We start from the raw sequence: 24,527 nt of genomic DNA, 5'->3' as shown, positions 1-24,527 counted from the left end.
CCTTGGGTAGGGGGGACAAGAATGGTGCAGAGAAGAGGATTAACACCTTCTCTCAGTGTCGGGGCCCCAATCTAATTGTGCTGTTTTAAAACCACCACAATGTCTTATCACCTAGTTTGACCCTTAGTCTTTCTCTTCCAAATACATGGTCTGTCAAGAGGCCCAACAAACTGTGGATTCCGTAGCCCATCAGTCACTGAGCAGATGTCATTTTGTAGCCTTTCCAAATGGTGTCTGCATTCTGTTGGAACACGTAGCCCCACTTAATTCACACAGCTCAATGGAAGTTGAGCAAGTAGAAGTTTCATGTATGTATAAATCCCACCACCGGGTGACTAATAATGTCACCGCATAGAAATTAAAGTTGCAGGTGAAACTTTGAATGAATGGGCTCTTGCTTCTTTCAGAACAGTGCAGTAGTAACGGAAATTAGGAGTCCAGCAAGTTCTTGCTTCACAGGAGAAGCTGCACTTGCTAAACTTCTCCACAGCAGACCTTCATAAGCTAGCAAACATTTATTTGTATAGTTAATTGAATAAAGTTTCACTGGCTGGGACAGAAATGCTAGGAGTGTTCTTTCTCATTTTCCCATCTATATATGTTGAAAGTACTCCTTCTGACAAAGAGGCATTTAACAGGAACAGATTGGAGTAGATTGCAATCCAGATCTATCAGCAATCACAACATACCCACCTCTGCCCTGTGGCACCAACCAAGGGCTCTGATACATTCAGAGTTCTTCATGTAAGCAAAAGCTGGTGCTTTCTCTTAAGAGTGCAAAAATTCACAGACCTTCTTGCACAGAGCTCTGTGTACTCAGAGGAACCCTGCAGAGCATCTATTGGGCATCGTTTCAAGCAATGAGATTTTAATTAGAACAAGTGTTCCCAGCCCTTGCCAGCTTCCTTTAAATCAAGGAAAATCTTTTCCAGGGCAACACACCCAGAATACTCTGCAGGTCACAGAGTGATCTCACTTTTAAATCTGGGGATCAGCTGGCTATCGGAATCATTTCCTTCTTCCCAAGCAAGAAGCTGCTTTTCTGGGAGATAGTTGAGTGGAGTATAAATTGTACCCATACCACCACCAGCTCCCATCTAATTGGGGCTGAGCATGTTAGGACTTGCTTTGACCTCTGTGCCCAAAGAGGACTGGGAAGAATGATGAGAGCCTTGAAATCAGGGCTGAGGCCTTTGCATGTGGCCCACGAGGCTGTTTTTGTGAAGCCATGCCCACCTTGCCTACATCTGATGCCACACGTGTCAATATTTATCCAGTCATATGAACTGAAAATTATTTCAGGCACAGAGAAGTATTTTACATCAATGTATTCACAAGACTGCACATCAGTAATATTACAAATACAGTGCGGTACATGAGAGAGTTGGAGTCAACTACATCAATATTTTTAATTATAATGTGAAGCATACACGGGCTCTGACTAGATTTCTGAGCCCATTGCAGTAATAGCAACCAAAATTAATTCGAAAGAGAGAGCATGTGTTGTAGTTGAATGGTGAGAGGGAAGGTAAATCTCATAAGCTAGAGCTGGTTTCCCCCACTCTTTTCATAGAAACTCTGGTGTTCATGGATATTTGTCATATTTAGGGAGTCTCTGCTGATTTCCCATCGGAGCAGAATGGAGCAACTGCAGGAAACATTGAGGCAGAAGGTGCTGAAGGAAAAGAACTGGCAGGAAAAGGTAATACTGGATTTCCAGTGTCACGTTTATTTGTTTTCTCCAACTTCAGTCAGTTGTCAGGCAAATGTGCCCGACACTCATTTCCTAACAGCTTCTGTTCAGCTACACTTTCATATTTTTTCATCCAAAATTAAGGTTACTGTACAAAAAAAACTGATTTATTTATCTAAAATGTTTATTCCAACATACAACTCCACAGAAACACAGGGCAGCGTATGACATTTTAAAAAACATGGTGAATGTAAAAGCAGGAGAGGCAGGGTTTAGCATTCCTGCTTAAAGACCCAATGCTATAAAACACATGACTCAATATATTCAGCCATTATGTGACCAGGGAGCACACTTCCACTGCCATTTTGTGTGTTCATTACCGTATTTGACGCAAAAGGCAACATTTGTCTGGGAAGGTGAGCTAGGATCCCTCAGCTGAGACAAAACATGTCTCAGACCCTCTGTATCAGCCTTTGCCAGCCTGGTGCCATCAGGTGTGGTGGGGGTTGTAGTCAAAAAAATCTGCAGGGCAACAGGAAAACGCAGCTCTATACACTAGCGTGGGACCTCCTGAAAATATTAGTGTCCAACTTTCCTCCAGTTCCTAATCTAATACAAGCAGAACTGTGTCACCTATTGACTGGCTATGGAAAGGCCTGACAATTTGTTTGTTTGTTTAAGGTATTTATATATTGCTTAATTGCTGAAGGACAGTGGTGCCTCGCAAGACGAAATTAATTCGTTCCGCGAGTTTTATCGTCTTACGATTTTTTTCGTCTTGCGAAGCACAGTGTCGGGAAAGTTTTGGAAAAGCTTCAAAAATCACCAAAGTCTTTAAAAACCTCAAAAAAGGCTACCACACCGCGTTCTATGAGTTGCTCCTCGAAGTCAAGTCGCAACTGTATTAACGGTGTTAAGAAAAAGGAAACAAACTTGCAAGATGTTTCCGTCTTGCAAAGCAAACCCATAGGGAAAATCGTCTTGCAAAGCAGCTCAAAAAACAAAAAACCCTTTCGTCTAGCGAGTTTTTTGTCTTGCGAGGCATTCGTCTTGCGAGGTACCACTGTATCGAAATGGCGAGTCTCCTTTTGAACTCTTTCTCACGGTGAAGAATCTGCTGTTGGTCTCCTCCACTTCTTGCAAACCACACTGCTTGTTCATGCAATAAACCTCAGACATGTTGATATGCTGCTTTTTAAAACCCTCTTTGAGCAGTTCACACATGCATCACTTGGTTACTTGCAGTTGAATGTGTGAACTTACTCCACTGAATGCCGTCGGGGGTTTTTGCAGGTTCTTTCTGTGGTGCCTCGTTTTCATGATTATAACAAACATATAATGGCTCATCTACAGACTTGATTATGTGAATAAGTTCCATATTAGACAGCTGTTCTCTGCCTTCTATGCTGGGCTGAGGGATCTGCAATCTTTTGTTTCAAACAACTTCCTCAAAAGTCTACTTATGTTCTTTACTCATGATTGGTCATTAAACCCCAAGCATTCAATGCCAGGCTCTTAATGTTCACATCTTTTATCCCAGTAGGCACAGATTATACACATTCATCATCATTTTAGGCTTTTATTAATAAATATATCAAGCTGTCCTAAACAACTTAATTTCTCACATATAGGATATAATTTTAGCATGAGGTCACTCTGTTTGCACCATCAGAATTTGTTGTGCAGCTTGACATTTAAAATGGATAAAGAACTAACAGAAATAAGAGACAGCACTTAGATTTGCTAACCAGTATTAAAATGTGCTGAATGTCAAGTGTTCTGAAAATGCTCTCATCAGACCAAAGAGATGTTGCTGTATTTTTCTTGGGTCATTGTGCCATTACATAGGCATAATGTGTTCCCTTTATTTTTTAAAAAAATCAATCCACATGTTTTGTTAAATGGGAAAAAATCTCTTTTAAAATTAAGTCGCTTCAAGTGGTGTTTTGGCATTTAATGCACAGAGTTATAAAAATGCTCTGCAAGTAGAAGAAATCAATTGTTGCTATGCAACTTGAACAAGATAATTGAGAAATGTCTTTCAGAAACCTCATTATTATGGTTATTAGTTCCCCTGATTTCAGGTGTTTGCTAAATGGGAAACATTTTCATCCTGAGAGTAGTTTCCAGTGATGTGTCAATACTGCCAGTCAACTTTCATTTCAGACCCCTGTTAGTAATGTTTAAGTGTACTTCAGCCACTTCCCTGACCTGCACATGCAACATATAATAAACACTTGTCCTGCACTTCAGCAGTGATGAGGTCCACTTCTTTACCAGCACAGAGGTGATGTCCTGATAGGAAAAACACAATTATCCTGATTTGTAAGCAGAAGTATACACAGAATGGGTGCTGCCCACACATTTCACAGGGTTAAAAAGCCCGATCTGGGAGCTGAGGCTGTTCTCCCCTCTTTCCCCAAAGAGATGTCCAGCAGTACTCAATCTGACTGGGGTTGGGGTTCTTTCTAGGTTGGGCATCAGCCCAGCAAAATGAGCATAGCAGAGGGCAAGGGCACATTTAAAAGGCATCAAGTATAAGCCCTGCCTGCCAAGGAACTATTGAAGGTGCATTTAAAGACTCCTGATAGTCCTTTGCCGCCATGTTCCTTTTCACCTGTGTCTTCAACATGCCCCACATTTGACATTATAGCAAGTGTGGGGAACATGGGTATGGCTTGCACCAAACTGCCTTGTGGGCCAAATCCGTACAGCTGCCAGGTTGAAAGGCTGGAGCTCCCCCACTGCTTGTCTGTGCCAAAAAATGTTGACATTTCTCGTAAATGTTCATGAGATTCTCATAATGAGAGCTTGAGAGTGTGCCAAGGTGTGAATCTCTGATTAGAAAGCTGCAATAACGAGATCATCCTTTTGTGTGGGCTCCAGTCATTCTGCTAATTTGCCTTTGAGATATAATCGAAATAATGCTTTTCAGAGCAAGCAAAAGTTCTGGGTGTGCTCTCACTTCCTTGAGCAATGAGAAATTCCTGAGGTTACGTTACAGAGCTTAGGTTCTGTTGGGAGAGAGGGGCAAAGAATAGTGGAGACTATTTTCACCTATGCAAATGGAAGCAAAGAGACGTGTTTAACAGTTTTTAAGATTTCCAGAAAGAGCCCGTACTTCACCTTCTACAGACAAATGTCCCACCATTCCCTCTCCCCAAATTCATTCTTCAGACTGGCTTCAAGCTGTTTCTTTGCATTGCCTTCTAGCTCTAAGAGGTGTTGCATTTTGGAGGCGAGAGTCATCAGGGAACAAATCCCTGAATCCATTTAGGTAACTCTTTAGGCAAAATCACTGTGTTAATCATTCACTCTTAGCAATACAACCCATATTCAGATCATTCGAAACAATATGTTGGCATGCACTTAAGTTCTATTGAAAACAATTGGAATGGAGCTTAGACTGCAGTCCTATGTACACTAACTGGAATTGAGCATCATCAAGCAGGGAGGTACTTGTTTCCAAGTAAACATGCATAAGATTAGCTGGCTGTGTGAAGTTTAGAGACCAGTGGTGCATCAGGCACTTCAGATGGCAACAACAGCTATCTGTATCTGTGTGTATTCATACAATATTGCTGATAGCTTTTATATTTCTCTGTGATTAGCATTATATATATATATTATCGTTTTGCATGCTTTGTATGTTTCATACTAATGAAAATTTATAGATATAAATAGATACATACAGGCTGTTCATCTTGATTAACAGAATTTTTTACCACCACCTTTTTCTGAATTGGGTGCCCGTACATTCAATGTAAAACAAGACACGAGTTGAACAGATACTTACTGACACCCAGGTTTTTCGCTTTCTAGATCAAAGCTGATAGAGCAAAGGAACAAGCTCATCACAAAGAGGAGATTCTCAGCCTCAAAGAGGAAGCCAGAATGGAACTAGAAATTGAGAAACAAAAGCATCAGGAATTGATTGCAAAATATCAGAAAGATCACGATGACCAGCTACACCTTAAGGTTTTAGCAACTAAAATAAACTGCTTTGGGATTTTGACAAAGGGGGGAATTCACTTAATTTCATCATGTAGATCATATGATACCATGGGGTGGGTGGTTAGACACAGTCAGGGTGTTAGACACAGACAGAGTCACAGTATAGGTTTTGAAGATTTGGAGCTGACATCAATAAACAATCCCAGAATCAATAGTTATTGTTGACATGGGCAAGCAGCAAAAGAGTGTTTTAGTTACAGCATGTTGCTCAAACTGGACTTGTTTATACAGTCAAGACGCCCAGATTGTCATTTCTGAGTTGTAATCCTGTCTACAAAATTTGAGGAATCCCTGGGAGTTTCAGGCACACCCCTTTGCGACTCCCTTCGGACTTTTACAGATCACAATGTTCTTCTGTGTGACTGTGAAATCCATCAATCAGAGGCAGCAGCTCTGCTGTTAAACACATTTATCGCACTTCAGAAAAGAAATGAGTCAGGAACCCTCTTTCCATTCATTTTACTTCTTGAGCTCTGGCCCTTGAGGCTGATACTTCAAAGAGTCCAAAGTGACTTCCATGGTGGCTGTCCCAGGAAAACCGATCATGTAAACAGGGTAATTCTCACATGTCTATGTGCTTGAAGTAAATTCTGATTATCAAATGATAAAAGAATGTGCAATCAATCTACTGCAGTGTTACATCTTGGTATAAGCCCAAAATCCCTAACCCAATTTTTATTTTATTGCTCTGGCTTCTCCTGTTTTGAAAATGCATAAAGATCATATTTGGGGCTGGGAAGGGGAAAGTGATCAAAGTTCAATAGAGGAGAATATGCAGAAAGTTCTAGGTTCCATCTCCAATAGCGCTGGACCCAAGTATCTTCCCAGTGATTTTTGTAAGTTTTGGAGAGGGAATGAACTCTCCCCCTAATCCAGTTGGCTGGAGGTGGGGGAAAGCAAATTCTTCACATTTTTGAGAGGAAGAAGTGTGTCTTACCTTTTGTATGCAAGGTGGCTAGGAGTTTCTTCCTTCTACACCCACCACCCTCAAAAAAGGACATTTCCTCTTCAATGAAAGAGAAGCTGGGAAGAAGATAGGATTAGGGCACCATATATCCAGAATTTCCTGGTCATAGCCGGAATTCGCCCGTCAGAAATAGCGTCTGGGCGGAATTTGCAGAAATCGGTAAAAACATCCAGGGAAACCTGAACGTATATAGCAACTTTGCAAAAAAAAAGACCCAACCCTCAACAACTTTTGTGTCTGAATTTTCATTTTTTGAAATACATCAACCCCAAGTAAGAATAGAAAAGTAAAGGAAGCTGAGAAGGCATTGGCAGCCACCTCTGTAGAGGGGAACAGCCACCAACTTCTCTCACAGCCCCCGCCATGCCTTTGTGCAGCACTGCAGCTCACTTGGCAAGGATCACCTCAGAAATTCTGGATTTGAGAAGCAGGATCTGCTTTGCAGAGCTTGTCATTTGTTAAGATCAGGCTGGCAGTCACTGGGAACAGGGCCTTTTCATTGGTTAGACTCCATTATGGAACTGCCTCCCTGAGAAAATCCAGCAGCTAACATCCTCACCTCACACAGAGTCTTCAGACATGTCACAAAGGCTTGTTTGTTTGTTTGTTTGTTTGTTTGTTTGTTTGTTCTTTCTATGAGCAAAACTTTCTATCTCAATGCTGACTTCTGGATACTTAAAACTTTTCTACTACATTATTTATGGATCTTTTTAGTTCTTTGCCGTTTGTTTTATTCGTTTATTGGAAAGCAAAGTAAATTAATGAATAAAATATATAACATAATAAATATTCCTTGTTCATTCATTTGTGATCTGTCCTTGATATGGCGAAGTTTGCTCTCTCTCTTGTCCTGTTGCAGTAATACACTTACATAAAGAACAGGCATGCCCACACAGCTGTTTATTGTGGACTTGGATTTAAACAGATATTATATATGTATATAGTTTTAATTCTGTCATGGTTTAATTGTTTTTAATTATTATTATTTTCTATGTTTTTTGCAATACTTGTTTTTATCTTGAAGCCACCTTGAGTCCCATTAGGAAAAAGGCAAGGCAATAATAATAATAATAATAAAGCATATTTTTGGCATCTTCCACAAAACATTATCCCCATCAAGATGCTGTCCCATGCCCCCACTTTAAACCAGAAATGCCATTTTCCTTCTGCTTTTCCTTTCAACATCTAGTTTTTTCCCCTGAAAAGGTAAATCCTGATTAAATGGGAAAATAATACTTAATGGCATTTTAAGGAAGACAATATTGTGTGGGTCCATGGTGTAAAATGTGCAAGCATCAAGTCCACAATAAACTGGAAAAAAACCCACCCCCTTTTAAAGAAAAAAAAGGCTACACATTTTATCTGAACTATTGTTAGCACTGCTGATTTATGAAGTGATGATTTCACATCTTTCTCCGTCTTTCGAAACCTCACTTAACCCTATTGAAAATGTGTTTAACCAAAGGAGTGCCTTGCCATCACACCTTGCAAACCAATGAATGTCATTATTTGTCTTTCAGATTCCTGCATTGATATCAAGTGCCACAAATAACCTGAAGATGGAAGTGGGCACCCTTGAAAAGAAGCTCTGTGAAGCCCAGATCAAGCTTACAGAGAAGCACCGAGAGAGAGAGGAGGAATGGCAAAGTTTAAAAAAACAAGTTGCCATGCTTGAGCTCCAGCTGCAGGAGGAACAGAGCGCCCATCATTCAGTGACAGAAGACATGAGAGAAGAAATAAAGAAGAAAACTTATGAGCTGGAAAAACTGACTCAAGAGCAAATGCAGTTGATTCAGAAAATGAGTCAGGTTCAAGAGGAGGTATGAATTCAACCAGGGTTCACAATTGAATGTCTCATCTCTTAGGTCCTTTTCGTGCCTTGTCTTGGTTGAGACCTAACCATCCCAGTCCAACAAACTATGGAACAAGCCATGTACCTGCACAGTCTTTCTTCCCCAACCTTTTCCTCCTCTATTGTGTACCTTCCTGGTTGCTTAATGTGTACGTGTTTGTCCATGACATCAGAGCCAAAAACTAGAATATCTAACCAAGATAAACTTGTGTTTTGATGTCCTGGTATGTAGGGATCTTTCAAAACACAGTTTCCCAGTTTGGACATCATGAGAAACTGTCTTAAGAAATAAGGAAGTATTTAGTTAAGACATAGTGGAAGAGATGGAGGGAACATCAGGCACAGAGCTTGTTCCTGGTTGAACAAACCGTGGTTTGTTGCATTAGGATTGTTAAGCCCATTATGTTGAACATGTGGAAGAGGGGAGTGGGGTTGCACATACTGACCTGGCTCCCAAATTCTACATGCTCATTTCACTGTCTGCATCAGTGTAGTAGGGTTCTCCCCGCATCCTCCAATACTTAAGAAACCCGCTTTCCCAGAAAGCCCTACATGTATACCATAGTACATGCATATGTTATTTGCTGGGAGGAGCGCAGAGAGAAGAAATACCATGGTGCATCTGTAGCAGCACAACCGGATGCCTTCATCTGCCCTAGCTACAACAAAATATGTCTCTCCCATATTGGTCTCTACAGCCTCAGCAGACACTGTAACTTTCCAACAGTTTGTTTTCACCCACAAAGGTGCACTCCTCCATTATCTCCCAAGACAGATGGATGCCAACCAAGTTCTTTGCAGACAGTCAGGCACAGGGAGGTCTAGAGCAGGGACACTGCACAATGCTGCTGACTTTCATATGTTCAGAGCAACATGCAAAAAGTTATCATTGCTCATCACTTGAAAGCATCCATAGCTGTCTGAACAGAACTGGCTCCACTGATAAGTGTCATGTCAGGCGAAACAATTTTTTTGGAAGAGGTACATCTTTGTGTAGCATTTGAGCTGCAGTGACTTTCACACATTTGAGTGTTGCTGCCATCAAGTGATGAGCCATTGTGTGTGAAGTCATCCCTTGAGCATGTCTGGTTTGCAGGATACAACCAGGAATATGGGGAATTGATCCAATCCCAAGAGTATGAGAAAGATCTAAGGAAACCTTTCTCTTGGGACATATTCATGGAATGTTATCAGCCTGTAGAAACAGCAACAATGATGCAGTAAAATCCATGGCAGCATCATTCCTGAATGAGTGTAGTCTGGCCCCAGGGTGAAGGCATCCTTTGTGGTAGCAGTGTCAGGGCCTCAGATTGACCAAGGTTGTCTCACTCTGCGCATGACCCTCAACAGAAGCTGTGTCTACATTTCTCCCCACTCCCGCTTCTCTTCCAACAAAGAGCACATATCCTTTTGAAGTCTCCAGGGAGTTCTCTGCTAGCCGCAGACAAAGTGCCCCAGACACAATAAAAGTGCCCTGTGAAATGTAGCTGTCAAGTTCAGTCAGACTGTGGTAGTGACCTTGAATCTTGCAAAATATAGTAGGACTAGTAGTACATAGGCCAGAACAAGACATTCCGAAATAGAATATGCCAAAATAGAATAAACCCCAAAGACTCAGCTGTGGGTGGGAATTACGAGCCGGATGTCAAAAATTATCAATCCATATGGGACGTGCTAATTTTCCTTGTGACAACTGATTGGATTACTTATTAAAAGTAATTTGTACCCCAGTTTTTGGTTTAAAAAAATGCCCAAGGTAGCTTATAATAAAATAATTAAACAGTGAAAAAATGAAAACCCTAATACACCCCAAAAGAGGCTAAGAACTGGGAGGTTTATAAAAAATAATAATATTTAAATAGCTCAGATTCCTGAGAGTATGAAACATTTGAGAAGCCAAACACCAAAATCAAAAAGAGTTCACAAAATGGCAGCCATCTGAGATCAGGCAAGATAAGCCTATGCAGGGACATAGGCCATCTCAGGGTGATTACACCCCTTTCTACAAATTCATGCCATATTTTGGAAAGGTTACTGCAGATAAGGCAACCTAAGGGCCAAACAAGACAAGATTAATGTCTTTAGCCCATATGTGAATAAGCCCTTTCCTAAAACATGAATAACCAGCATGGATGCAAAGAGGCAATTCAGATAGGACTGTAGTGAGATCCTCTGCCACAGTACTGATCAACGGATAGAAACAAAAATCAGGTATGGGGGACCTGTGGCCCTCCAGATGTTGTTGGACTCCAACTCCCATCAGCCCCAGCTAGGATGGCCAATGGCCAGCCAGGATGGGAGTTGTAGTCCAACAACAACTGGAGGGCCACAGGTTCACTATCCTTGTCCTAGGGGAAAGAGATGCAAGTATGAGGGTTAGGTTTTGTCTTTTTGTTTGGGTAAAATGATGGCATGTGTCAGGGCTGCCTCAGGTCTCAGCTCACAAAAGACCAACGCCAGGTTCTTCTTATATACAAGGATGTTTATTGCAGTTCATTATTGGTTCCACAACCGAGGCGTGCAGCCCCGCGTCTCTTAGCCTAGACGTTTTAAGTCCCCTCTGAATCGGTCCCGCCCCTACACCAGCTTAAGAGGCTTGTGCTAGTCCACCTCTTCCTGTCTTTCCTTTTCCGCAGGGTCTTTCTGCCCCCCTGGGTCCCTTCCCTCCTGCTCTCTCCTGAAGCGGATTCCTCAGATGCCTGTCCCCCCCTCCTTCGTGCTTTGGGGCCAGGCTCCTCCTCCGGGCTCTCTCCATTTCCGCGCGCCTCCACATTTGAACTTGGCGCACGTTCGCTACCCCTGACCTTCCTCTTGACACTTACACTACTCCCTGTGCTACTCTCCGCCTCTTCCGGCAGGACGTTCTGCCCCGATCTCCTTCCCCTGTCTCCTTCCTGCTCTGCTCCGTGTGTCACACTGGGAACTCCACTCTCTTCACTTCGTTCCCGCTGGGAAGCCGGCCCCGATCTCCCACTCCCACTCGGGGTTTCCCTGCTGCTTCCCTGCCCCTGGCATGTCCCCCTTGTGAACCCCCTTGGCCTGACTAGGGGCGCCCCCTTCTGGGAATCCTCCGATTCACTTGAGAGACTCATGGAAGACCTCAAGTCATTGTCCTCCTCTTCCTCACAGTCCTGGGATTCTTCCCCATCGCTCTCCGTCTCCCCCCTCACCTGTGCCTCTGTCCCTGAACCCCTGACAGCATGTTTTGCTAAATCTCCACAATCCAAATATTTCCCTTTGTGTGGCATTAGAACGAAGGTAGACAGGTGCAAGCTACACCTGCTGAAATTTCCTCTCCTATACAACTGTTAATGGCGCAGACCACCCTAATGATGTTCTGCAGTCAATAAGAGAGCAAGTCCTTGATTCATATCTTTTTTTAAAAAAACAAATCCAAAATTTTGCTAAATACAATATCAAATTGAGAGCAAACATAAACAGATACAACTAGGCCATATGGTACCGACCCATGTGAGTTTGGGTAGCTTTTTAGCTCATCATAAAACTCTGCTACTAAAATAAATATGTTTATCTCTGAGACTGTACCATATGCCCCCCTGTCTCCCACTGAAAGGTGGAAAAGTTGAGCCATTCAAATAGACATTTGCAACCAGAGGCTGTTCAGTTTATTTCTTGCCCCAAACTTTCTTGATCTTGCTTGCAGGGTGGGAGCCGGTCAATTTTGAGGTATTGATGAAAGAGTGAATATATCACCTTTAAATATTTTAGCACCACCTTTGCTTTTAAATATTTTTAAAATTGCTTGATGTGATTTCGTCTCTCTCAACAAGGTCTTATTTTGGATTCATACTAAAATAAGACCTCATTATTCAGATTCAGACTGAAATAGGACTACTAATGAAATCAGACTGAGCTCATAATTTAGAATCAGATCCTTCACGATGTCCTTGACTCTACTGGGGTTTGTTTGTTTTTAATTCTTTATAAAATGCAAAACCGTCTAACACTTTCCAGCCCTTAATGCTCAATGGTTATTGCATGCCAAGGCCCCATGACCCGCAGTTCCTTAGTAGATAATAAACACATGGACACAAGTATTTTGGCTTATGGGTTCAAATAGGCCGCAATTTTATTGGTTACAGATGTGAGTGGTTTGGCTTAGGCATTGGGTGAGGCCAGGCTGTATTTCGACTCCCACCTGTCTGCAGGGAGTCCAACTAAGAGTAAATCACCAATAAGAGGAGCCCTATAACTTACATCAAATAGGGGCACCCCGAGGGGTCCCCATTGGGGTCATGGCATGGTCCTAGCCCACATCCGGGCATCAGACAGAAGCCACACGTGTGTGTTAAAAAAACACACGTAGACGTGTGTGTTAAAAAAATTCCAACTCACTCCTTCCAAGGGCTTGAGGCACATAGACATTGCCAAAGACGTTTCTGAACCATGTGAGCTTCCTTATACGGCCTTTGCAGTTCTGTTGTCAGCAAATCTAAGTCCTATACAGTTGCTGGAAAAGGCATCCAACTGACATTCAGTTCAATGTGGCTTGCACAGTATAATTCTTAATGCTGGGTTACGCACTATGACTCAGGAAAAAGGGTTTTGCTCCATTTATTAACTTAAATGCAGCTTGAATATCTAGTATCATTGTGGATGTTTTCCTCTACCATTATCATCCTTTTCTAATTTAACCTTAACCACAATTCTGTTGAGAAAAGTGGTTGAAAATAAAATGGACAACCCAAGGCAGATTTATAAAATTATGAATGATGTAGACATAATTTGTCTTGTTTATTTTTTGTTTATTTAATTTACAGACCATTTAGAGAGAGAGTGTGTATGAATGAGACACACTTACATATACAGTGGTGCCCCGCAAGACGAAATTAATTCGTTCCGCAAGTTTTGTCGTCTAGCGAATTTTTCGTCTTGCGAATCACGAAATCCCATAGGAATGCATTGAAAATCAATTAATGCGTTCCTATGGTCAAAAAAAGTCCAAACAAAGCCAAATTTGGTACAACAACAGTTTATTAACTGCTCTTTAAAGTCACACATACTGTAAAGAGCAGTTCAAAAATTGAAGGGAAAATAAATTAACTTTATAAACATGACAGAAAAACATTTAAAAATCAACGAAGTGTACAGTACATTTTCTAAGACTCTGGGGGACCACTCGAAGAAGGCTCCTCTTCCACTCTTTGCTTCTTGCTCAAGAACCTGTCCATAGTCTGCTGCTTCATCCGCCTTTTCAGCACCTCCCTGAAAGGCAACATGACCCTCATATCAAAAATGTTCCCAACGTCATGTGCCACGTGCTTCTCAGGGTGGTGCTGCTCTGCAAAAGTCTGCACCTCCTTCCACTTCAGGCAAATGTCCCTCAGTTTTTCGGAGGACAGCCGTTCCTCAGTTGCTTCCTCCTCTTCCAGTGAGGCCTGCTCCTGCGCAGCCTCTGCCTGCAGTTCGACCAGCTCCACGGTGGTCAGCTCGTCGTCGTGCTCCTCCACCAGCTCGCAGACGTCCTCCTCCGTGACCTCCAGGCCCATGGCCCTCCCCAAGGCAACAATGTCCTGCACCACTGTTGACTCTGGTGCATCAGAGTCACTTGGTGCCACACAGTCCGGCCACAGGCTGCGCCAAGCGCAATTCAAATTTCTCTGGCTGATCCCGTTCCAGGCCGTGGTGATCATCTTCAAGCAGGTGACGATGTCGAAGTGGTCCTTCCAGAATTCCCGCAGGGTGATGGTGGTGCAGTCAGTCACCTCGAAGCATCGCCTGAAAAGCTCCTTGGTGTAGAGTTTTTTGAAATTGGCGATGACCTGCTGATCCATCGGCTGGAGCAGTGGCATGGTGTTAGGCGGCAGGAACATGATGTTGATGAAGCTGAACTCCTCCAACAAGTCCACCTCAAGGCCTTTAGGATGGGCAGGAGCATTGTCCATCAGAAGCAAAGCCTTCAGCGGCAGGTCGTTGTCCAGCAGGTACTGCTTGACAGCAGGGCCAAAAGCAAGATTGACCCAGTCCACAAACAGCACACGTGTGACCCAAGCCTTGCTGTTGGATTGCCACATGACACTCAGCCGCTCCTTGTTGATCTTGTGTCTCTTGAAGGCCTGTGGGTTCTCTGAGTGGTACACCAGCAAGGGCTTGATCTTCAGGTCGCCGCTTGCGTTGGCACAGAAGAGCAGGGTCAGACGGTCCTTCATGGGCTTGTGGCCAGGCAACTTGGCCTCCTCCTGTGTGATGAAAGTCCTTTTGGGCATCCTCTTCCAAAACAGCCCGGTCTCGTCGCAGTTGAAGACCTGCTGTGGAACGTAGCCCTCCGTCTTCACAACCTCCAGGAACTCCGCTGCAAAGTCTTCAGCTGCAGAAACATCAGAACTGGCAGCCTCTCCATGCCAGAAAAAAACACACAAGCTTCCAGATTCTTGCAAACCCCTCCCCAACTGTTCCCCCAGCCACCCAGCACACAGAAATTCAAATCCAGAATTTTTTTTGAAAAAACAGCAGAGTGCCCCAATGGTCACAAAAAATCATAAAAATGCAGAAAAAAAACACAAGCTTCCAGATTCTTGCAAACCCCTCCCCAACACCAAGTCCTTGAATTCCAAACACCCCAACCCAAAATCCAAAACCCCCCAAAAAAGTTTTAAAAACTTAACTTACCAAATGGCTGCAAAAGAAGTTCTGGAAAAGCTTCAAAAATCACCAGAGTCTTTAAAAACCTCAAAAAAGGCTACTATGTACACTGCGTTCTATGAGTTGCTCCTCGAAGTCAAGTCGCAACTGTATTAACAGTGTTAAGAAAAAGGAAACAAACTTGCAAGACGTTTTCGTCTTGCGAAGCAAGCCCATAGGGAAATTCGTCTTGCGAGGCAACTCGAAAACGGAAAAACCTTTCGTCTAGCGAGTTTTTTGTCTTGCGAGGCATTCGTCTTGCGAGGTACCACTGTACACACACATAATAAGTACAGTGGTACCTTGGTTTATGAACTTAATCCGTTCTGGAAGTCCATTCTTAAACCAAAGCATTTTTAAACCAAGGTGTTCTTTCCCATAGCAGCGGGGGACTCAATTTACAAATGGAACACACTCTACAGGAAGCGGAGCATATTCTTATTCCAAGGCAAAGTTCACAAACCAAAACACCTACTTCCAGGTTTGCAGCGTTCTTAATCCAAGTTGTTCATAAACTAATCTGTTCTTAAACCAAGGTACCACTGTACAATAAAAACCATGTCAAATAATTTACACAAGAGAACAAATGTACAAAGAATATCCATATAGATAAAACCAGAGAGCATTAATAAGGCATCATAATGAAAATTATTCAAGCAATATAGCATACATTCATGCAACTTGCCAATCTCACTCAGCAGTCCGCACAGCCACCAGAACCTTTCACTGCCTCATACATTTTGTCTTATCGACCAGCCACTCAAACATAAACTACTCACACTCAACAATATCACAACTCACATACAAAGGATTACTGCTAAGGACCGTATAACACTGGTGCATTTGCTCCCAGTACATTTCTGAGCACAATTCAAAGTGTTGGTATTAACCTTTAAAGCCCTAAACAGCCTCAGTCCTGTATACCTGAAGGACCGCCTCCAACCCCACCATTCATCCCGGACACTGATGTCTAGCTCTGAGGGCCTTCTGGAGGTACAGGGAACCAGGCAGAAGGCCTTCTTGGTAGTGGCATCCACCCTGTGGAACTCCCTCCCATCAGATGTCAAGGATATAAACAACTATTTTATTTTTAGAAGACATCTGAAGGCAGCCCTGTATAGAGAAGCTTTTAATGTTTGATGTTTTATTGAGTTTTAAATATTTTGTTGGCAGCCACTCAGAGAGGCTGAGGCAACCCATTCGGATGGGTGGCATATAAATAAAATTGTTGTTTTTCCCTTGATTGGGACACTATACATCAGTTAGAATAGCATTAGCTTTTTTGCTGCTGCATCACAGTGTTGACTCCTGTTATGTTTGTGGTCTACTAAGACCCCTAGATCCTTTCCACTTGTACTACCGGAAAGCCAGGTTGCCCCCCCCCCCCATCTTATATTTGTGCAGCAGGTTCTTCTTGCCTAAGTTACCTTTTGACTATGTGGGTTTTTTTGTATATTTGGTATTTTTAAAAATGAACAGTGGTATATAGTATTCTAATCAAGTTGTATCCAGGGACAGTTTTGTGTCTAGCCAAAGAACCAAGTGGAGCAAGCATTTCCAAAAAGCAAGCCGCTTTTGAAGCTGAGGTGAGTTTCAAAAGCAGTTTGTGATGCGTCATGGCACTCTGCACTGTTCAAAGGAAAGACAGTTTTAGAGAGCCCTGAGCGCATCTGAACTCTAAAGTACCTCTCTGCATCCCAGGCACAGATGTTCTGTCACCACACCCAAGGCAGAAGAATGCGGCAGCCAATACTTTTACTGACATGAATACGTTCCTTATCTGTTTTCAAGCGTTTCAGCACATAATGCGTAGCGGCCTGTGCACTCTGTTCCTTGAGTCCTCTACGTTTTAAGAAGAAAGCACGCAATATTTATACCTTTCCTTTTTGTCTTCCCTGACAAATGCCTTATGAAATATATGTTTCTTTATGCTCGCAGAATGCTCTTCTCCAGGACACAGTGCGCAGGGAGTGTGAGGAACGGTATGAGCTCACCGAAGCCTTGGCTCAAGCCAAAGAACAAGTCATGGAGCTAAAGAAACTCGGTGGAAACTTCCAATTGTCACAGTGTTCTCTCAGTCAGGGCAGCCTAACCTCTGCTGCATTGGTCAGCAATCACGGGCAGAGGAGCCCAAACTGTGGGAAAGGAATAACATTCTCGGGACACTGTGGGATTTCAAGAGCCACTAAAGCACCGCTCTCTAATAGGTACAAAAGCAGCATGAACGCAAGCTTGCCTGCTTTGCCTGCGCTGCAGTCCCCAAGCAGAAAAACATCTCTAGAGGAATCCAGGAAGAGAATCACAGCAGTTCTAAAAAGACAGATGAGTGAGCTGTGATGAGTCAAGGACTGCGCTCTCTCTCTCTCTCTCTCTTTTATCGAGAAGCGTCAGGAAAAAAACAGTGGCATAGGTCATTAGGCCACCTCAGTGTGGCCCACAAGGGAAAATACCAGATTTTACTGTCGGGCAATTAGCATGTTTCTAGTGCTGAGTGTTGTTGCACTAGTGTTGCTTCTAGTGCTGAGTGTTATATACAAGCAACATCAAATTAAGCTAAGCAGTGGTTTTTAATCTCACACATGTTTATGTTTTATGCTGAAATCATGAATCGGCATTTTGCTTAGTAAATGCTGGTGACTTAGGTCTGGTTCCGACTAAAGTAGCAATCTTGTGTATGGGCTTCTGCCTGCAGATGGGGCTTCACATAAAGGATAAACTGAAGAGCAGGGTGGAAATGTTTCCCTACAGCAAAGTAGATTCAGGGGTGTCAAGCCTAGCCTTGTCCCTGCATATAGAAAACTAGTGTGGCAAGGAGAAGACTGGGCTAAAACATTTGTGTGTGTACAGGATATGTATTCAGTCTGAAGTAATAAAAACATGCAAAAATTCCCCCCACCTCACAACCTCGGTTTTTGTCCTATGCATGATTGTACTATGGTGGAATTGCTCTGTTCAAACGGAATAGTATTCTAAAGGACCAGTATTTCTCATTCTGACTTTGAGGTTAGATGTGCAAATAGCCAAGCACTGCAGAATGAAGAGAAGTAGCAGAATATTTGCCTGAGGAATAAACAAACTGCTTGTGGGGCAAAGGAAACTACCGCAAAATTTTAAAAACATTGCACTGAGTGGAAGCCAAATCACCTGAAGATGTTGGCGGTGGCTCAGCGATGAGCTGAACAGCCATAAGTTGTATAATAACAGCAAAATTGTTGGAAGTTTTGGCTAACTGAGTGTCAGGAAGCAGCAGAAGCAATAGTTTCAAAAGTTCATCTTACAAGCAAATAAATTTGTGTGTGTGTGTTTATTTTCAACACCTCCACTGCTCTGTACCAACCATATTTGTCCTACTGAGATGCCCCCATCAAACCTAGATTCTATTAAACATGAAGAATCCTATCAGCCAGAACTAGCTTTATCACAATGTTTTCTTCTTCATGTTATTCACTAAGCAAAGGCACTTTCATCTTTGGTACTGTTTGTGGCACAAACTGTTTGACAGCAGAATAGCATATTACAAGAGCATGGTTTTATTCTGGAATGTTCCTTTTAGTAAAGGCACATTTTTTTTAAAAAAAAAGGCTCCCTCTGTAACTATCATATCTTTTAAGTGCTCTGCTCAGCGGTGCAGCTAGATTTCACTAACAAGTGTGTGCCATCTCAGGCCGGAATGAAACAGGAATTGTTTCCTTTTAATTCCTTTCTGCTTTTACCTGAAGACCGAAGCTAAAAGAAGCTGGAATCATGGTTAATGAATCCAGTGAATGAGAGGAAAAAAACAAGGCATGTCTGGAGGAGGCAGAAAATATTGCAAGGTATTTTATATTAGGATGGATATTTTATTCCAGGGCATACAGGAAGATGCTAGCTTCTAACTAGACAGAAATATAAGAACCTTTTATCAGTCTGATCTTCGGACCCGCTAGGCTGGAGTAAGTGGATTTAATTAGTCATGATGGAGGCAAAGAAGCCATGTCATATTATCCTAAGTGCATGTTTCATGAAAGAATTCTCCATGGAGCTGCTTCTACGGCTGAGGCGATGCTTTTCTGCAATTAGCAGGTGGAATTAGTGCTTAATACAGTGCTATATTTCCCATCAATTCCTGTCTCCCTAGCATAGCCAATAAATATCCTTCCACAGTATTTACTCAGAAGCAAGCCCGATTCTGCGAAAGGCTCTCTTGAGATTTTTAATTAGGCGTTTCCTGCTTTGGTAGTTGCACGGAGGGTGCCATGTTATGTTGATCCAACCATCCCTAAAGTGGCACCTTGCTCCTGCAATTTTTTTAAAAAATATTTCACTTCCAGTCCTGGGGCAGACCAGTGGGCCCAGAAGCAGTCTTAAGAAAATAAAATGGTGGCTGCCTGGAGCCTTGCCAGCCGTGGGCTAGATACAAGGGGGAGAGAGGGGGGACCCCCGCTGCTGCTTCTGCCTGGTAAACTTGGAGGGAAGGACAATGGGGATTCTGTGGAAGGTGACTGAGGGGTGAGGAGCGCAGTGGTGGAACAGGAAAGGCAGCAGCAAATGGATGGGAAGAGTACTTTTTAATAAACACAGCTGCAGGGAGCTTTTCATGTGGGGGGCTATAGGGGTGAGAGGATGGGCCTGTTCCAAAATCAGTGGCTTCAGTGACAGGCTGATGAACACAGTTCCTTCCACCTGCCTTCCAAGAGGGATCTGACCAAATGCCCACATCAGAGACATCGTAGGAAATCTGAAAAGTGGCTCCCAGGCTTGTGCCGGTGGATTGCCTGGTGCTGGAGTGGAGAGGGGGCTTGGGCTGGGCTGGGCAACAGCAGGTCTTGGGCAACAGTTGGGTCCTGAGGCCCTGGCATCTGACTGGGAATGCTTTGGGCTCATGCTAGGCCTGGAAGTGTTAATTTATTTATTTTTAATCACCCAGCCTCCTACAGTCTGAAGCGGTGTAGTTCACTCTACCAATTCAGAATTCTGTTTTCTTTCAACAAGCCTTGTTGTTTTGCTAATATGTGCTCTTGATTACAGCAACTGGAAGGTATTTATTCCTCCCATAAGTACCTAGTATGTTGCACACACTCCAGAAGCAAATAATAATAATGAGTATTCATTTAAGCTCAGTCTTCAACAGCATCCATCATTTTCTGAAGCACATTATAATAATCACCGCCATCTTTTAAAGAGGTTGTTTCAAAAGTTCTTCCAAGGGGCTTTTTCTTTTTCTTTTTCTGGCAGAAGGTTTCTCCTGGAGATACAATTTGTGCAATGGACACCCTGAGCCCCCAGTGTCATATTATGACATCCCTGGGCCATAGAATTGTAGAGTTGGAAGGCACCCGCAGGGTCATTTAGTCTAACCCCCTGCAATGCCAGAAAATCTCTCCAACAAGGCCCTGCCTTTTTACATTATCTCTGTCCAGCCCTCAAGAGAGACTCTTCTGTCCACTGAGCAAACATAGGGTTACAAATACTGAGTTATTACAATCTAGCCACCCAGAACTCTGTGTTTCTCATGAATTTCTACTGGCACCAGTATAATAAATGACCTGCATTCTCAATAAATAAAAGGAGGTTCTTTTTGTACCCACAAGGCAGCAAATATCCTGTTATTACAGAGTTACGCCGTTATTTAAACTAGAATATGCAATGGGGGAGAAACAAAATTTCCCCGATTATTAGAACAGAAAGTAGAGAGACGTGTACAGGAACTCATGCTGTTTGATGTTTTGCCACTGTTTTAAGTCTAATAAGCAAGCATCTGTTAAAAGTTCGTTTTATAGTTAATGCAGAGCAAGCAGGCCCAAGGAGTTAAAAATATTTCACATAATTCCTTAAGGGACGATGACTGACGCTAACACAAGTCTCAGAATGAAAGCCCAACGTTACTAGTGAACGCTCTGTGCCTATCGCAGGACAGAATGTTTTTTTCATAGGCTCCCAAAACTCTTGACCCCAAAGGGTTAGTAATACGGCACAGTCTATCCAAAGACACCTAGTTCTGGACTGCATCAGCCCAAAGATCACAGCGTGCTGCGTTATTAGCACAAATGGTTTCACACATGCAAAAATGCTGGCTGCAGTTGGCTGCAAAGTCCGGCTCGGAATGAGGAAAGATTAGGGGTGGGGGTGTTTCTGCCAGGGCCAGCCCTACCGGTGGACCAAATGAGCAAGATGCCTCTGGTGGCAGGAGCTGGGGCTTGTGAGAGGCAGCTATAGTGGTGCCTTCTGTCCTGCCATTCTCCCTCAGTCCTCCCCAGCCATTTTCCTTTGCCGGAAAACAGAGCTGGGTGTGCCCTGCCCAGTGCCCTCCAATAGACCCTTCTGCCATGACACAGTCCCTCTGTGTTGAAGCAAGATTCACCCATCAGTTTGGTTGGCTTGTGAGGCGGGGAACGGTGGCTGCCATTTTGTCTCTTCAGGCAGCAAAATTGGGGTGGGGGTGGGGCACAGCTCTGCATGGCTTCTTCCATCTCACGTTGCAGGAGACTGACACAGCGTGAACCAACAGCACTGCCTTCTTAGACATACATTATATTGTTACCAGAGATTCATCACATCATAAAGGTAAAGGTAAAGGGACCCCTGACCATTAGGTCCAGCCGTGGCCGACTCTGGGGTTGCTGCGCTCATCTTGCTTTATTGGCCAAGGGAGCCGGCATACAGCTTCCAGCTCATGTGGCCAGCATGACTAAGCCGCTTCTGCCAAACCAGAGCAGTGCACAGAAGTGCCGTTTACCTTCCCACCTATTAATCTACTTGCACTTGACGTGCTTTCGAACTGCTAGGTTGGCAGGAGCAGGGACTGAGCAACGGGAGCTCACCCCATCGCGGGTATTCAAACCGCCGACCTTCTGATCGGCAAGTCCTAGGCTCTGTGGTTTAACCCACAGCGCCACCCGTGTCCCTTCATCACATCATATTATTGTTTAAATAACCTTTACACTCTAAATCCTGCTCATTTTGGAAACTTGAACGTATTCTTTGAATAATGGGTTCCCTTCAGCAAGGCATAGCATATACCGTTCCGTCTTTGTACCTTGCAATATCTTCTTGAAAACAGGACTAGGTATTATATTTGGTGCACGATTCAGAGTCCAGCGCTTGTTAGAAAATTAGAGAAAGAGCATTTTTTTTCCTCCCAAGTTATGGCACAGCTGCCAGTATGTTGGGTTCTCCTTGATTACCTCGCAAGCAGTCCTTCAGTGCGATGCTTTAACGACAATGTAGGTTGTTAAGTCTTCTAATTAAAAGGAACGAGTTACTTGGGGGCCATTCTAAACATCAGCTTGCTGAGAGCATAATGAAGATGACATAATGGAACCATAAAAATGTCAAAGGAAAGACTTTAGAGGTCGTTATTGGCTGTAGTTCAAGGAAGGACATGCAATGCACTCTGCATTTTCCTGGGCAACCTGGGTGGGAGATGCTTGTCAAAATGTCTTGTTTATTTCTTGCAGATGCGATAAAAAAGGGGGGGGCCCATATTGATTCCAGGCATCAAGGTGTGGGGCAGGGTCTGTGTTTACAGCTGGAGATATTTCGGAGCTTTTGAATGTCTCAATTGCAGCAAAAAGTTGACGAACAATTTAGCATAAATAGGCATTTGATTACATTGAACACATTCCGAATCAAAAGGCCAGCTGCAGGGAACAGCATGATGGAAAAAGGTCTTTAAAGCTCTCCTCGGATTCTCTGCATTTGTGTGTGTGTGTGTGTGTGTAACAAAGTTTCAAAAGGAGGATTGTGTATGAAAGTCAGAGTGAAATAAAAGCATTGATTGTAAAGAGGTCCCCACCTGTCTCATCCTGGAGGTCTGTTTTTGGCACCTGCGGCCGTTTGCAGTCAACAAATGGTACCCCATAGATGGGGGTCAGGATCTTGTTTGCTTTCATTACTGTGCAAATCAAGTATGCTCCTCTACAAATGCTCGACGCTTGTGCAAAATCCCAGAGCCATTTACGAGGGGGAGTTGAAACTGCAAGAAGAGAAGCATCTGTATGCAAAGGATTACCAAGGCCTGACACTGGAAATCCTCAGCAACACTGAGATAAAGTCTAGGATTGCAGATCAGCCAGCATTTCTTGGGGCAAGCAGTAATACCATGTTCTGCCAGACAACTCATACTAGGAAGCCATAAATCTCTATAGTCCACTCAAGTTTGGCCATTGCTCAGCAGTAGAACATCCGCTTTGCATGCAAAAGGTACTTTTTTAATCCCCTGTATCTCTAGGTAGGGCTGGGAAACAGTCTTGTCTAAAGCCCTTGAGAGCTGCTGCCAGTCCGAGTACACAATGCTGAGCTGGAGGGACCAAAAGTCTGACTCAGTATATAAGGTAACCGATTGCGTTCCTCCATATGATTTACTAGGCTCCATCCTAAAGGAGACAGAGACATTTCCAGGGGGGAAACGGTGGTTGTTTTTAATCAAAGCATTAAAATATTAAAAGGTAATAAAGCAAAATGGGGAAAAACTAACCCATGCTTGCCAACACAAAACTGGGCTCATGTCTCAATAAAAATGTGAAGGTGCCTCTAGTGGCTGCTTACACATTGCCAAAGAAGAGGATGCAGCACTGCATAAGAAAAGCATATGCTAATTTATCTTTACACGGTAAATATAACAGAAAGCCCTTGGCTGGAGAGCTTCTGAGAAGAAATAGCTGTTCAAGCCCAATTGCAAAAATAAACACAAGAGCCCGCCTTCCTCTTAGAAGCTGCTTCACTCTGCCATGTCCTTTTAAATCAAAACATTACCTTTATATTTTTAGATGCAAATTTAGAAATTTAAATATAAGTACAATACCCTCACCAGATCAGGGGGACAGTGAGACCAGGTAACCTATGGAGTCTGCTTAGTTTGCTGTCCAAGAGAGAACTACTAGGGCTGAACACCCGATTTGGCTGAAGCCCATATCCTAAACCAATACCACAGGCTGTTATGACAGACTGGGGAACAGCTCTGACGGACTCTCAAGCCCTACTTGGACACTCCTTGGTACTCACTTTTTCTTTTCACGGTAGAGTGGAGCAGCTTCTAAGAGGAAGGAGGGCTCTTGTGTTTATTTTTGCAATTGGGTTTGAACAGCCATTTCTTACCTTCTCAGAGGCTCTTCAACCAAGGGCTCTCTGTCTTCTGAAACAAAGCTGTTTCTGTTCACACCAGGTGGGTGCATTTACTAGTGATCCTTGCAAAACTTGTTTGGGCTATGAACCTAGGAGTAAAATCAGCAAGACTCACTTCTGAGTAAGGAAGCAAGCGTGCTTATGATTGCTTCACTGTGATGGCCTGAGGCTCGGGCTCGGAACCAGAGGAGACTCAGTCTGCACCGGATCCTTTGCCTCAGGCATCACCTGAACCAAGTCTGGGGCCTGATCCTGAA

General features: G+C 43.3%; 1 protein-coding gene across 1 annotated transcript in view; it reads left to right on the top strand.

Annotated features, from left to right (window-relative positions):
* LEKR1 (leucine, glutamate and lysine rich 1) overlaps nt 1-17,661 on the top strand; it is a 69,738-nt gene extending 52,077 nt beyond the window's left edge. The window contains exons 9-12 of the mRNA XM_081190320.1: nt 1,609-1,702; nt 5,516-5,671; nt 8,195-8,494; nt 17,107-17,661. Of these exons, the coding sequence (XP_081046446.1) occupies nt 1,609-1,702; nt 5,516-5,671; nt 8,195-8,494; nt 17,107-17,505 (949 nt within the window). The 3' untranslated portion in view covers nt 17,506-17,661. The remainder of the gene's footprint in view (nt 1-1,608; nt 1,703-5,515; nt 5,672-8,194; nt 8,495-17,106) is intronic.
* Nucleotides 17,662-24,527: the final 6,866 nt, after the last annotated feature.

This window comes from Podarcis bocagei (assembly GCF_964188305.1).
Source record: "Podarcis bocagei genome assembly, chromosome: 4".
Lineage (NCBI taxonomy): Eukaryota > Metazoa > Chordata > Lepidosauria > Squamata > Lacertidae > Podarcis > Podarcis bocagei.
The sequence above is the reverse complement of the archived record's forward strand: the minus strand, read 5'-3'. Positions and strand labels throughout refer to the sequence as shown.